The sequence below is a fragment of the Bombina bombina genome, chromosome 6 (assembly GCF_027579735.1).
Source record: "Bombina bombina isolate aBomBom1 chromosome 6, aBomBom1.pri, whole genome shotgun sequence".
NCBI lineage: Eukaryota > Metazoa > Chordata > Amphibia > Anura > Bombinatoridae > Bombina > Bombina bombina.
The window spans coordinates 363490485-363505851 of NC_069504.1; the positions used below are offsets into that span (position 1 = coordinate 363490485).

Sequence of the window (15367 nt, forward strand, 5' to 3'; positions counted from 1 at the left end):
ATACAAGAGATACATAGTTTAATACAAGTGATACAGTAAAAGGTATATGGTATATATCAAGGTAGTTTAATGGAAAGGGCTATAATATATATATATATATATATATATATATATATATATATATATCCATAAATATGTGTGTATATATGCATATAAATGTGCATTTATGTGTTTATATATGTACATAAATATATGCAAACACACATATATATATATATATATATATATATATATATATACATATACATATACATATATATACATACTTTGCAGCCCTTTTCACTTTCATACATTTAAACATGAAAAATAATTTTTAAAGTGACATCAAACATTGAAATAGATTTTATAAGCATAGTATTGAGGTTATTTCAAACCTCCCTCTAGTTATGGGTGTCGCCATGTTAAAATCTATTGTTCATTACATTCCAGTGCTGACCTGTTTGCACATGTGCAGTAACTCTCCTTCAGATACCTGCAGTGTAACCTAGGTTCGGCAATGGCAGCATCCATAATTAGAGGGAGGTGCTTGAAACGTGTTTATTATTCCTTTAGTCAATTGTAATATTTTTTCATTTGTATTACTGTGTTTGCAATGTAAATATTTTACATTACAATGTTCTTCACTTTGAAGAAAATGTTCTTTGTATTTATATATATATATATATATATATATATATATACAGAGAGAAGTGCACTCACAGGAACGAACAACTGGCTCAATACCATTGTTAGCCTGTTCTATGGCGATTTACCACCTGGGTGTAGCTTTTTAGCCCAGTAATGCTTTTTACAGAGTAGAACTTTCCTGTAGTATATCAGTCTGATCTCTCCTATTACGGTCAGTCCAGCGCCGAAATACCAGGCAATTCCTCTCTGAACAAGGAACAGAGCAACCCCAGACAATCGTTTCGGCCTTCATTGGACCTCGTCAGTGAGGTGTAGCCATATTCCTCTAAGCACACTGAGCAAGGAGTCCACGTCTGAACCCAGGTGGTAAATCGCCAGAGAACAGGCTAACAATGGTATTGAGCCGGTTGTTCATTTCTGTGAGTGTGCTTCTCTCTGTATGTATGTAGTCTCCCTAAGGGAAAAAGGGGCAACCAGACATGGACTCTTTGCTCAGTGTGCTTAGAGGAATATGGCTACACCTCACTGATGAGGCCCAATGAAGGCCGAAATGATCGTCTGGGGTTGCTGTGTTCCTTGTTCAGAGAGGAATTGCCTGGTATTTCGGCACTGGACTGACCGTAATAGGCGGGATCAGACTGAAATACTACAGGAAAGTTATACTATGTGAAAAAGCATTACTGGGCTAAAAAGAAGCTGCACCCAGGTGGTAAATCGCCAAAGAACAGGCTAACAATGGTATTGAGCCAGTTGTTTGTTCCTGTGAGTGTGCTTCTCTCTGTATGTATATATATATATATATATATATATATATATATAGGTATATAGTCATACAGATATAAAGGTATAGATATATATTTTACAAAAATCATCAAATATATAAAGAAATATGTATTTCAAAACACAAAAAAAGAACATTTTCTTCTATGTGAATAACATTGAAATGTAAAACTTTAATAACTCACTTCGGGTTTAGTGCTGTAGATCTAATGCGTGTCAGGTTAGCGCCCGAGCAATAAGTGTTAGATTTTTTTTTTTTTATTCAGTGCATTCCCTTTTAAGTCTATGGATAGAAGAAGTTAACACGGACACAATATCCAAAGTCCAGAAGTTAGCATGCATCAAATTTTACTTGTGCGCTTTTTACTTTTAATTTGTAATACGCACACTAACCCAGCCGTGTTAAAATTTTATTTTGAGTGCAGTTAGCACACAAGTAAAAAACAAAATTTATGCTTACCTGATAAATTTATTTCTTCAAGATGTGGTGAGTCCACGGGTTCAACTTAATTACTGTTGGGAATATCACTCCTCGCCAGCAGGAGGAGGCAAAGAGCACCACAGTAAAACTGTTAAGTATCACTTCCCTACCCATAAACCCCAGTCATTCGACCGAAGTTAATGGAGAAAGGAAAGTAACACAAGGTGTGGAGGTGTCTGAGGTTTAGTCAAAAAATCTTGAAAAATTAACAAAAAAAGGGGTGGGTCCCTGGACTCACCACATCTTGAAGAACTAAATTTATCAGGTAAGCATAAAGTTTGTTTTCTTCCAAAGATGTGGTAAGTCCACGGGTTCATCTTAATTACTGTTGGGAATCAATACCCAAGCTAGAGGACACAGATGAATAGGGTGAGATAAGAACAAGCATGCCTAAATGGAAGGCACCACCGCCTAAAGAACCTTTCTCCCAAAAGCCGCCTTAGCCGAGGCAAAAGTATCAAATCTGTAAAATTTGGCAAAAGTATGTAAGGAAGACCAAGTTGCAGCCTTGCAAATCTGTTCCATGGAAACTTCATATTTGAAAGCCCAAGAAGAGGCTACAGCCCTAGTGGAATGAGCCGTAATTATCCCTAGAGGTTGCTTCCCAGCAGACTCATACGCCAGATGAATCACACTTCGTAACCAAAAAGCAAAAGAAGAAACAGTAGCTTTCTCATCTCTACGCTTTCCAGAAAAACAAACAAAAAGAGCAGAGGACTTATGAAAACCCTTAGTGGCCTCCAAATAAAACTTAAGAGCACGAACTACATCCAAATTGTGCAACAGATGTTCCTTATCCGAAGAAGGCTTCATACACAACGAAGGGACAACAATCCCCTGGTTAATATTCTTAGAAGAAACAACTTTGGGAAGAAACCCCAACTAAGTACGAAGAACCGCCTTATCCACATGCATGAAAGATAAGGGGAATCAAACTGCAAGGCGGAGAGCTCAGAAACCCTCTGTGCATAAGAAATAGCCAAAAGAAAAATAACTTTCCAGGACAACAGTTTAATGTCAACAGAATGCATTGGCTCAAATGGTGTCCTTTGCAAAACTCTGAGAACAAGATTAAGACTTCATGGCGAGCAACAGGTTTAAATACAGGCCTGATTCTGACCAAGGCCTGACAGAAAGACTGAACATCTGGAACATCTGCCAAACGTTTATGTAACAAAACAGATAATGCTGAAATATTACCCTTCAGAGTGCTAACAGATAACCCTTTCTCCAGACCTTCCTGAAGAAAGGACAAAATTCTTGGAATCCTAACCCTACACCAAGAGTAGCCCTTGGATTCACACCAATGAAGATACTTCCTTCATATCTTATGGTAAATCTTCCTAGTAACCGGTTTACGGGCCTGAATTATAGTCTCAATAACAGACTCGGAAAACCCACACTTAGAAAGAATCAAGCGTTCAATCTCCAAGCAGTCAGCTTCAGAGAAACAAGATTTGGGTGGAGGAAGGGCCCCTGAAGAAGAAGGTCCTTCCTCAGAGGTAACCTCCACGGAGGTAGAGACGACATCTCCACCAGATCAGCATACCAGATCTTTCATGGTCGAGCTGGGGCAATTAGGATCACTGATGCCCTTCCCTGTTTTATATGGGCGATCACCCTAGGAAGAAGGGCAAATGGAGGAAACAGATAAGCCATGCTGAAGTTCCAAGGGACTGCTAACGCATCTATCAGGTAGGTCTGAGGATCCCTCAACCTGGAACCGTACTTCGGAAGCTTGGCATTCTGACAAGACGCCATCAAATTCAACTCCGGAATCCCCAATTTGGAGACCAATCTGGAGGACACCTCTTGATGAAGTTCCCACTCCCCGGGATGAAAAGTCTGTCTGCTTAGGAAATCCGCTTCCCAGTTGTCCACTACCGGAATGTGGATGGCAGAAAGACAACAACCGTGGGCCTCCGCCCACTGGATAATCTGAGACACCTCCATCATGGCCAGAGAACTTAGAGTTCCCCCCTGATGGTTGATGTAAGCCACAGAAGATATGTTGTCTGATTGGAATCTGATAAACTTGCTTAAGGCCAACTGTGGCCAAGCCAACAGAGCATTGTAGATTGCACTCAACTCCAGAATGTTGATTGGCAGCACAGACTCCTCTCGAGACCAAAGCCCCTGGCCTTTAGGGAATCCCAGACTGCCCCCCAGCTCACCAGGATTTCGCGTCCATGGTCACTATTTCCCAGGATGGCCTCTAAAAACAAGTGCCCTGAGACAGGTGTTCCAGCGAGAGCCACCACCGAAGAGAATCCCTTGTCTTCTGATCTAGAGATAACTTTGGGGAGAGATCCACATAATCCCCGTTCTACTGACTGAGCATGCACAACTGTAGCGCTCTTAGATAAAATAAAAATACCAATTATCACAAACCAAGGAAAAGTGTGAAATAAATGTGATACCGCAATTCCGCTCTTAGATGAAATCGAGCAAATGAGACAATGTCGAATGGCGGCCACCATCAGACCAATTGCTTCTATACATTGGGGGACTGACGAATGAGCTGTCTCTAGCAGAACCCGACAGATGGAAAGGAGCTTCATTATTCTTGCCTCTGTTAGAAAGATCTTCATCAGAACAGAATCTATGACAGTTCCTAGGAAAACTACCCTTGTCGCCGGGACCAGGGAGCTCTTTCCCACATTTATCTTTAAACTGTGGAATTGGAGGAAGGCCAGAAACATCTCCGTATGCGATGTTGCTTGATGAATTGTCGGTGCATGAACCAGAATGTCATCCAGATAAGGAGCCACTGCAATTCCCTTGGAGCGAACAACCGCCAAGAGAGCTCCTAGAACCTTTGAGAATATCCTTACCAAAAGGAAGAGCCACGAACTGGAAGTGTTGGTCGAGGAAAGCAAACTTCAGGAACTTGTGATGATCCCTATGAATGGGAACATGTAAGTATGCATCCTTTAAGTCTATGGTCGTCATGAATTGACATTCTTGAATCAGAGGTAGAATCGTACGAATGGTTTCCATCTTGAAGGGTGGAACCTTGAGGAACTTGTTTAGACATTTTAAGTTCAAAATGGGTCAGAATGTCCCTTCTTTTTTGAAAACTACAAACAGATTTGAGTAAAATCCTAGACCCTGTTCCTGCTTTGGAACAGGAACAATCACTCCCAGTGACAAGGGATCTTGAACACAATGTTATCTGGTCTGCAGATAATCTAGAAAGGTGAAACCTGCCCCTGGGAGCGTAATTCCTGAACTCTAATTTGTAACCCTGAGAGACAATTTCCACCTCTCAAGGGTCCAGAACGGCTCGAAGCCAAACTTGAGAAAACTGAGACAGTATCCCCCCAACCTGATCCAAGCCTGGATCGGGGGCAAGCAATCCCTTCATGCTTACTTAGTCAGTAGTGGGCTTCTTAGCCTGCTTTGCCTTGTTCAAGACTGATACTGGTTGCCATTGGAGCCCTAGATGTACAGAAATCTTCTTCAGATATGCCTCCATCTTCTTATCCACTGGGTCCTTGAAAGAGCAACTATCCTTAACAGGAATAGTGGTCCTCTTAGCCAGGGTCGAGATGGACCCTTCCACTTTACACTGGAGACGGCGTAAAAATCACCCCCGGCTTCTCCCATTCCTGAGTTACGATATCCGTAGTCCTATCTGGCACAGGAAACACCTCAACAGGAATAGTGGTCCTCTTAGCCAGGGTCGAGATGGATCCTTCCACTTTACACCGGAGACGGCGTAAAAATCACCCCCGGCTTCTCCCATTCCTGAGTTACGATATCCTTAGTCCTATCTGGCACAGGAAACACCTCAACAGGAATAGTGGTCCTCTTAGCCAGGGTCGAGATGGATCCTTCCACTTTACACCGGAGACGGCGTAAAAATCACCCCCGGCTTCTCCCATTCCTGAGTTACGATTTCCTTAGTCCTATCTGGCACAGGAAACACCTTAGAAGAGGAAGGAACATCAAAATAACTATTCAGTTTACTAGACTTCTTAGGCGTAACTATCACCTGGGTTTCTGATTCGTCCAAAGTAGCTAAAACCTCCTTTAAAAGTAACAAAAGGTGTTCAAGCATAAACCTGAAGGAAACTCCTTTACCCTCAGATGAAGGAATTATACTGTCCGAATCTGAGATCTCACCCTCAGAATGAGAGCCTTCCTCATCCTCAGATCTACGAGGAACTTGAGGCTCTTCGACAGGGGCAGACACCTTATAATCTGAGCTTTTAGATTTCCTCATGCACTTCCCCCGAAAATCTGGGAAACTCGGCTAATGCTGCAGATACCGCTGAGGATACCTGCGCAGCAATCTCTGCCTTTAACAACACTCCACTGGGAGTTAACGAGGAACCACAGGACACAGTGTTAGATGCCAAGGAGGCTTGGAACAAAATAGGAGATGGCCCTGGTAACACTTGGACAGCATCCTCCTGAGAGACATTAGGCTCCACATTGAAAAACTTTTCTTTACCCTGTAATGTAAGTTTAACACAGGAAGACCAGAATTGCATGGGTGCTGCAATGTGTGCCTCTAAACACAATAAGCAAGGGTTAAATTGAGCAGTCTCCTGATCCATATCAGACATGCTTGTCACTATCCTCACGGCCTTAACCAATATCAGAATAAGGCCCAGTAAAAATAAAAAGTCGCAACAAATTAAAAACTGGTAAACAGTTATCCTGCTTTAGCTTTATTTGATCAAATGTTGCACAAAGAAATAACCGCTATACAGAACAAAAATTATGCCTAGGCGAGCGTTGCTGCTCCGACTAACACCTCCCTCCACACCTCAGTATACTGAGATAACTCCTTACCGCCACCGATCACCAGCTTGCTCTGCTTCACCTTATAGCACTACTTAGCTTATAGATTCCCCACAGCAACACAGCTGCAAGGAGGAGATTCACCTCCGTAGTGCACGGAGTAGAGACCAGGCCGAATATGTGACTGACATAGGGCAGGCGAGAAAACCTCCTGCGGATCAACAAGGAAGGAGGGGGCGTGGCCAAGCCATACCAGCACGCCATCAGGAAAAAACGGCAGAAAACAAAAATAAAAATTGACAAGCACCCAACAAACATAACAGGAGCCCCAAAGAAATATAATTGTCTCCCAAACATTGTTCCTGCAAGCCTGCCTTAGGTACAAATACCACATTCTAAGTGCCCTTTCTCCCTCTGGAAGAGCTAGCACTTACCTGTTCAGCTGTCCGGCATGGAGACAGTCTCAAGGTATGAGAGAACACCTCTTCCCCACAGCGACCTGGTCAAAAGCAGATAGCAAAGTAACCAACAATGGTATCTGAAACTAGGGCAGCAAATGTGAGGAAAACATAGCAAGCACCTCTTTGCAAGTTCCCCACTGCTTTAAAACCACCACAGCTTGACCACAAGACTAACGTGGAGTATAGCTATACCCTAAGACTTGTTTGAAGCAATCCATCTTCGGCATGATACAAAATTTTAATTACACACTAAACTTCACCTCCTCCATGCACGAGAGGCAAAGAGAATGACTGGGGTTTATGGGTAGGGAATTGCTCTTTGCCTCCTCCTGCTGTTGATATTCCCAACAGTAATTAAGATGAACCAATGGACTCACCACATCTTTGGAAGAAAATGTAATTATCGCTCTACTTGTAATCTGGTCCATTGTGCAGTAATAATATAAAAACTACTGCCAAAATGATCATCATCTTAAAGAGACATAAATGGCCTACTGGTTATGCTCTATGAGGGTGGGTGGCAATAAAATAAATAAACCAACAGCCTTTCAAGGGAAGCATATCTACAAGTTTCAGAATACTAAGGCATCATAGACAATTATACAAATTTTTATTTAAAGGGATACTAAACCCAAATGTTTTCTTTCATGATTCAGATAGAGCATGCAATTTTAATTAACTTTCTAATTTACTCCTATTATCAATTTTTCTTAGTTCTTTTGATATCTTTTTTTAAAAATCAGAAATGTAACGCTTAGGAGTCTGCACATTTTAGGTTCAGCACCCTTGATAGTGCTTGCTTATTGGTGGCTACATTTAACAAAGAAAATTGATAATAGGAGTAGATTAGAAAGTTGCTTAAAAGAGAATGCTCATTAAAGAAAACATTTAGCTTTAGTATCCCTTTAAGTTAATTTATGTCTATTTAAAACCTTATACCATACGTAAAAATCTTCTGATTAACTTTGCAAATAGTGACCATTTAACTCATAACCAATGTCCTTCATTCTTTAACCCTACAGTGTATACAGTATACTATAAAGACAGGACAACATTTTTATTTAATTAGCCAAAGTTATGGCATAAAACTAGTTTATTTTTATTATTTAAAACCTACATACTCCTCATAATAAATCCTGTGTTGTGACCATTTCACTACCACTAAATTGTGTGTCATGTTTTTTTCAAATTTGTAAAACATCTACTACACTTTTGAAATTCAAACTGAGTGCTTTTGCATTGCCTTTTTATAATACATTTATTGATTATGCTATTCTACTGTGTTTGACAGTCCTTTAAGTTCTTTGCTATACACATTCCATGTTTTTGAATGCACAATAGCAAATGATAACCGTTAAAGCACCATTAAATACACTAGAATTGCATAATAAACATGTGCATAATAAAAAGAAAATACAATAATACTCACTTAATTTCAAATAAGCAGTAGACTTTTTTCTGACAAATTAATCCCCCCCCCCCAATTTTCTGGCCTCCTGTACCACGTAACAGTCATTGGTCAATCAGAGACTAGTATACGTACACACACTGTGAACTTGCTCAGTAGCAGCTAGTGCCTCCGAAAGTGTGCATATAAAAAGTGCAACATTTAATAACAGAAGTAAATTGGAAAGTCTCTTAAATTTGCATGCTCTATCTGAATCATATAAGTTTAATTTTGACTTTAGCGTCTCTTTATACCTGATTTTTAAAAGCACTACTTGATATGAAGCTCTCCACTCAGACAAGGTGATATAAAAATGATCCTCCAGCACTGCAAGATATGTAGTGAAATTCTAAAATGCCATTTTTTGCTATACTTTTCCAAGGGGCATTCCTACTTTTCTGTATGTGAAGGAGAGACAAGCCCAGTGCAATATAGCACTGCATGACATAATAACTATGCTGCATTTACACTTTATGCTTGGTATTTTATATTACTTTAGACTTCAGATTAAGTTTTATTACATTTAAACTTTGCACTTTCTATTTCATATTTTATTTAGTATACAGCAGTGTTATTAGGGGTGTGATTTTATACATTTTGATTATGCTTTGACAGTTTCTAACAACTTCAAAAGCTTCAACTTCCCAAATGGCTTCATTATTTTCTATGGGCCTGATTAGCCAATATTTTCTAGTTTTGAGAGAAATTATAGTGCATACAACACAGGGGCTAATCTCACTGAATTATATTACAAACCGGCTGAACCCTGAAGTCCCAGAGAGATGAGAGAAGCATTTCATATAAAGTAATGAGGGTCTCTGGGATATAGAATTTCACAGTGAAGAGAGAAGTTTACTGGAGAACACCTGAGACTCAAAGTCCCAGTGTGAAGCAAATACAAATTAAACTGAAATGTTTTCACTATAATTTAACTTGTTTTTGCCATTAGTTTAGTATATACTATTTTTCTGTAAGTTAAACGTGTATTATGACTTTTGAGCAAACTTCATCTGCATATAGCTGGCAAGATAATTCAGTGAGACCAGCTTGTTTAAAATGCTTACAACACTTAATGAGAATTGTGAGAGAGCTTCAGGCATGCCATGGGAACCCCTCTATTTAGCTCAGGGAACTCCCCTGTCCCTCCACTTTCTGAAGCTGTGTATTATTTTACAATAGACAAAATACAAAATGCAATGTAATTTGTAAAAGATACACATAAATATACAAAGTATGAACCTAATTTGTTAAAGTAACACAGAAACTTTTAAAACATAATTGGAAATATAAATGTATTAAACATAAAATAGAAAATGCAAAGCTTAAATTTAATATTACTGAAAATATCCAATATTAAATGTAAAGTAATATAAACAACAAAGCACAAAGTGTAAGTAAACCAAAACTCTCATATCATGCAGTGCTATAATGCAATAGGCCTGTCTCTCCTACACATAAAGAAATGCAGAGAACACCCTTTAGACAAGTATAGCAAATTTTGCCTGTCTGGATCTCTCAGTCCTGGAGGGCTCCCTCCTTTTTCTTTTAGCATTCAGTGAGTTCAGCCCTTGTGAAGTCTGCACTCCAATTTCTCTCCAAGCAGGAGAATCTTTTATCATCAGGCCCTTAATGCGAAGGATTGCGCAGGAACACAATACTTAACCAACAACTTGTAATACGAGTGCAATGAGTGTGCTACCACCGCTTCCCACTGAATTTTTTTGCGTGGTATTTATGTACCAGGTGCATTAAAAACTATTTGTTTTTGGTTAAAATTCATAACCAATCATAAAATGTTGTTTAAGCAAGTCGAAGCACAAAATAATGCACCGGAAGTTATTGATTGAGCTCTGATTGTAATCAAACCCATAGTTAGCTTGAGTCACTAATGCAAAAAAAAAATAGGCTCCAACTAATCAGTGCATGTACTATTTGCATTATAATTATTTGCTAATGAAACCATGGACATGCAAGATTAGATCATAAACCTCCTTCTAATCTCCTGCAGCATTATATTGTGAGACACTGAAATAATTATCAGAAATACATCGGTTATTTTTTTGTACCTTTATATCTGTGGGGAACTCATCTTTCTTCATCAAACCAGTTGCTGCAGCAATGTTTCCGGCTCCAGACATAACAGCCCCACCAAGCTGTGATGCCTGCTCTTTAGTCTTTTCAGCCACTGTATAAATAAAAAGTGAAGCATCTCAAAGTTACCAACTTAAATAATTGCCAACCAATAAATAAGAGACAGAAATAAGCTATAAACAGATTTAGAGCTGCCATACAGTTAGTATTTTACAACCATGACCAATATTTACGTTTGCTTTTGGGTTTGAAATAACTGTTTCTGTTTCTTCTAGTCCTGAAAACTGAAAGAGCATGGGGCAGGCTTCACAAGCCTAACCTTGTTGCATATCTGCCACTAATTTGCAGTTTGTTACCTTATATTTTCTGATGAATGAAACAATGGACATTTTTCTTATTATAATGACAGTGGCTAGCCCTGTGTTCTTCAGAATTTTTAATATTTTAGCTTTTAATATTAGTTTTCTTTTCTTTTTTGTTGTTTAGAGAGCGCCTCCTAAGGGTTTTTCTTGTGTGTGGTATCACACATATTTAAAGCCCTGTATTTTTTCATTTATATATGTCTTTATGTGTATACATATATATTTATGTGTTTATATGTGTGTATATGTCTGTAAATACATATATACACATATAAATACATATGTACACACACATACAGTATATACATGCATATACATATTTAGATATGTATATGTATGTATCTCTATGTTAAAGCCCATTGCAGCCCTTTTTTTCTAACACCTGAGACCTCATATCTTTGAGCCCTTATAACTTTTTATGCAGTATTTGTTAAGAAATTTTTATTAGACAGCTATTAAGAGTATAATTGTACTGTGAAATGTATATTTGATGTTTTTTTTCTACTTTTTATTTAAGCGTAACAGTTAACCAGAGCTCTGAAGTTGCGTTAACCTGACGAGCATAAATCACTATTGCGCTCACGTGTTTGCATTTACTTTCAACTCCTAATATGTGCGCTCCTTTCGGCGCACGCAAAGAGCCGCTATAAACCCAATATTGCTCATTTACAACAATTAGTGCGCCACTCATAATCTAGTCCAAGGTGTTTACTGTCACTTTTAGGTAGAAATTCACAATACAGTGTCCCTTTAACATTTAAATTTTAAAACACATTTAAACTTGTATTTATAGCTTGTATGAAATGGAAAGGTTCACCCAGAATAAAATGCTGCTCTGTTTGGTACCCTTTTGTAAAATGTAAAGGGGCATTAGAGAAATCTTATTTTTTTCTTTTAAATCACATATATATATATATCAATTGAGCTGATGAAACCATGCAAAATGGTGGTGCCCTGAGGCAAAGTGTCAGCAGTTTCTTTATGAGTGCCATCTCGGGCACTTGTGCCAAAGGGTTATCACCCAGGGTTACAGTGTTTTATTTTACACAAAATCCCTTTCCTCAATATGGCCCCCATTCCATACATTATTCATGGTAAATTCAATCCATTAGAGGAGCTACTGTTTGAATAAGTAAAAACAAATACCATAAGAAAAACACATATAACATAACATAACAGGGGTTTGTAGAGGCAATTATGGAAAAAATATATGCAGTAAAAACTAAAACAAAATGTATTTTTTCTATTTAACCAATTATATCAAAGCACTATGGGCTGGATTAAAAGTGGAGCACTATTTAACGTTTCTGCTCGAGCGTTAAGTGCGCTACAAGTAAGCTTTTTGCGTGCGTCGAGTTGCGCTTGTATTATGAGTTGAAAGTAAAGTGTCTTCGCTAGCACTCTAATCCGACGCGCGCAAAAAGCGGAACTAAAAAGTGTGATAACCTATTCCCCTATAGAAGTCATTGGAGAAAAAGGAGAGGAAAAAAAAACACAACTTGAATGCAAACCCTATCCCACATTCTCATGTGCTCTAACCTGACATGAAAATATGAATTTTTCACATTCCAATGTTCTTCACATACCAGAATATGTTCTATTTATTCATAAATACATATTTATATATATATATATGATGTTTTTTGGTACAATATATATTTATACCTATATATATCCTATATAATAAACGGCCAGGTATGTTTGTCAGATGCAGTCATGCGCAGTAGAGACTGCGTGAGGACAAACATACCTGGCCGTTTGTATCCTGACAACAGAGAGGGAGGCAAAAGCGGCGTGTCAGGGGGCTTGGCCAGCGTGATGAGGGGTGCAGTCAGATGTGGCAAAGGGCATGGTAGGGCGGGTGTCGTGATGGGGGGTGGCAGGATGGGGTGCCACGATGGGCATGGTCGGACGAAGTGCTGCGATGGGTGCGTGGCCAGGCAGGGCTGTGAGATAGAGCACTAAAGAGTTTGAGAGAGAGAGAGAGAGCCATAGAGGGGAAGAGAGAGCACCAAAGAGGGGGGAGAGAGAGCTAAAGAGGTGGGAAAGAGAACAAAAGAGAGGGGGGAGAGAGAGCAAAAGAAAGGGGGAGAGAGCCAAAGAAGGGGGTGAGAGAACAAAAGAAAGGGGGAGAGCGCAAAAGAAAGGGGGAGAAAGCACAACAGAGAAGGGGAGAGAGAGCAAAAGAGACGGGGAGAGAGAGCAAAAGAGGGCAGAGAGAGAGCAAAAGAGGGGGGAGAGAGAGCAAAAGAGAGGGGGGAAGAGAGCCAAAGAGGGGGGGGAGAGAGAGCAAAAGAGAGGGTGGAGAGAGAGCAAAAGAGAGGGGGAGAGAGAGCAAAAGAGGGCAAAGAGAGAGCAAAAGTGGGGGGAAGAGAGCCAAAGAGGGGGGAGAGAGAGCAAAAGAGAGGGGGAGAGAGCCAAAGAAGGGGGTGAGAGAACAAAAGAAAGGGGGAGAGCGCAAAAGAAAGGGGGAGAAAGCACAACAGAGAAGGGGAGAGAGAGCAAAAGAGACGGGGAGAGAGAGCAAAAGAGGGCAGAGAGAGAGCAAAAGAGGGGGGAGAGAGAGCAAAAGAGAGGGGGGAAGAGAGCCAAAGAGGGGGGGGGAGAGAGAGCAAAAGAGAGGGTGGAGAGAGAGCAAAAGAGAGGGGGAGAGAGAGCAAAAGAGGGCAAAGAGAGAGCAAAAGTGGGGGGAAGAGAGCCAAAGAGGGGGGAGAGAGAGCAAAAGAGAGAGGGGAGAGAGAGCAAAAGAGAGGGGGAAGAGAGCCAAAGAGGGGGGGAGAGCAAAAGAGGATAAAGAGAGAGAGCAAAAGAGAAGGGAGAGAGAGCAAAAGAGAGGAGGAGAGAGAGCAAAAGAGAGGGGAGAGAGAGAGAGCAAAAAAGAGGGGGGAGAGAGAGCAAAAGAGAGGGGGGAGAGATAGCAAAAGAGAGGGGGAGAGAGAGATATCAAAAGAGAGGGGGGAGAGAGATGGCAAAAGAGAGGGGTGAGAGAGAGTACAAAAGAGAGGGGGGAGAGAGCCAAAGAGGGGGGAGAGAGAGCCAAAGAGGGGGAAAGAGAGCAATAGAAAGGGGGGAGAGAGCCAAAGAGGGGTGAGAGAGAGCAAAAGAAAGGGGGGAGAGAGACAAATAGGGGGGAGAGAGAGCAAAAGAAAGGGGGGGAGAGAGCCAAATAGGGGGGAGAGAGAACAAAAGAGAGGGGGGGGAGTGCCAAAGAAAGGGAGAGAGAGACAAATAGGGGGGAGAGAGAACAAAAGAGAGGGGGAGAGAGTGCAAAAGAAAGGGGGGAGAGAGTGCAAAAGAAAGGGGGGGAGAGAGAAAAAGAGGGGGAGAGAGAGAAAAATAGAGGGGGAGAGAGCAAAAGAGAGGGGGGAGAGAGAGCACAAGAGAGAGGGGGGAGAGAGAGAGCACGAAAGAGAGGGGGGAGAGAGACAAAGAGGGGGGAGAGAGAGCAAAAGAGAGGGGGAGAGAGAGAGCAAGGGGTGGGACCGCTGTACTTAAAAAAATGGCCCGTGTACACGAGCTTTAGGACTAATATATATATATATATATATATAATTATATAAATGTATAGATTTATACATATATATATATATATATATATATATATATATATATATATATATATATATATATATATATATATAGGAATATATATTTATAAATACATAGAACATATTTTGTTACGTGCAGAACATAGGATTGTGAAGTATTTACTTTAAATACATAGTTAAACCCTTTATTAAAAATGAATATTGCAAAAGTATTTCTTTTACATGTTTTCTTCTACTTAACTTCAAAGGCCTCCAATGCACTTATATATATATATATATATGTGTCTATACATGTGTACATTTGCATGCATGTGTTTATATGTGTAACACATATATATAGACATATATTTATACATACATAGACATATTTAGACATCTATATGTACTGTATGTATCTCTATGTTAAAGCCCTTTGCCTGTCTTTTTTTTTCTAATACCTGAGACTTCATATCTGAGCTTTGGCTTAGATTGCAAAATAAAAAGAGCTTTCAATTTTGCAGGTTTATTTTCAATTTCAAAGTTACATAACAAATACAAAAGCCTTTCAGAAATAATATAGAGCAAAACTGAAGTGCACAATGAAACTCCAAAATTTTATTTTATGATTCAGATAGGGCATACACTTTTTTAACAACTTTACAATTTACTTTACTATTATCTAATTTACTTCATTATCTATGTATCCTACCTATGTAGGCTCAGGAGCTGGGAGCTAGCTTCTGATTGGCTATCATATATCTCTTATCATTGGCTTACCAATATGTTCAGCTAGCTCCAAGTAATGTATTGATACTTCTTCAATAAAGGATACCGAGAGA

General features: G+C 39.8%; 1 protein-coding gene across 2 annotated transcripts in view; it reads right to left on the bottom strand.

Moving 5' to 3' along the window:
• SNCB (synuclein beta) overlaps window positions 1-15367 on the bottom strand; it is an 88898-nt gene that overhangs the window by 44692 nt on the left and 28839 nt on the right. For both annotated transcript variants that reach the window (XM_053719830.1, XM_053719829.1), the window contains exon 5: window positions 10615-10733. In XM_053719830.1, the coding sequence (XP_053575805.1) occupies window positions 10615-10733 (119 nt within the window). The remainder of the gene's footprint in view (window positions 1-10614; window positions 10734-15367) is intronic.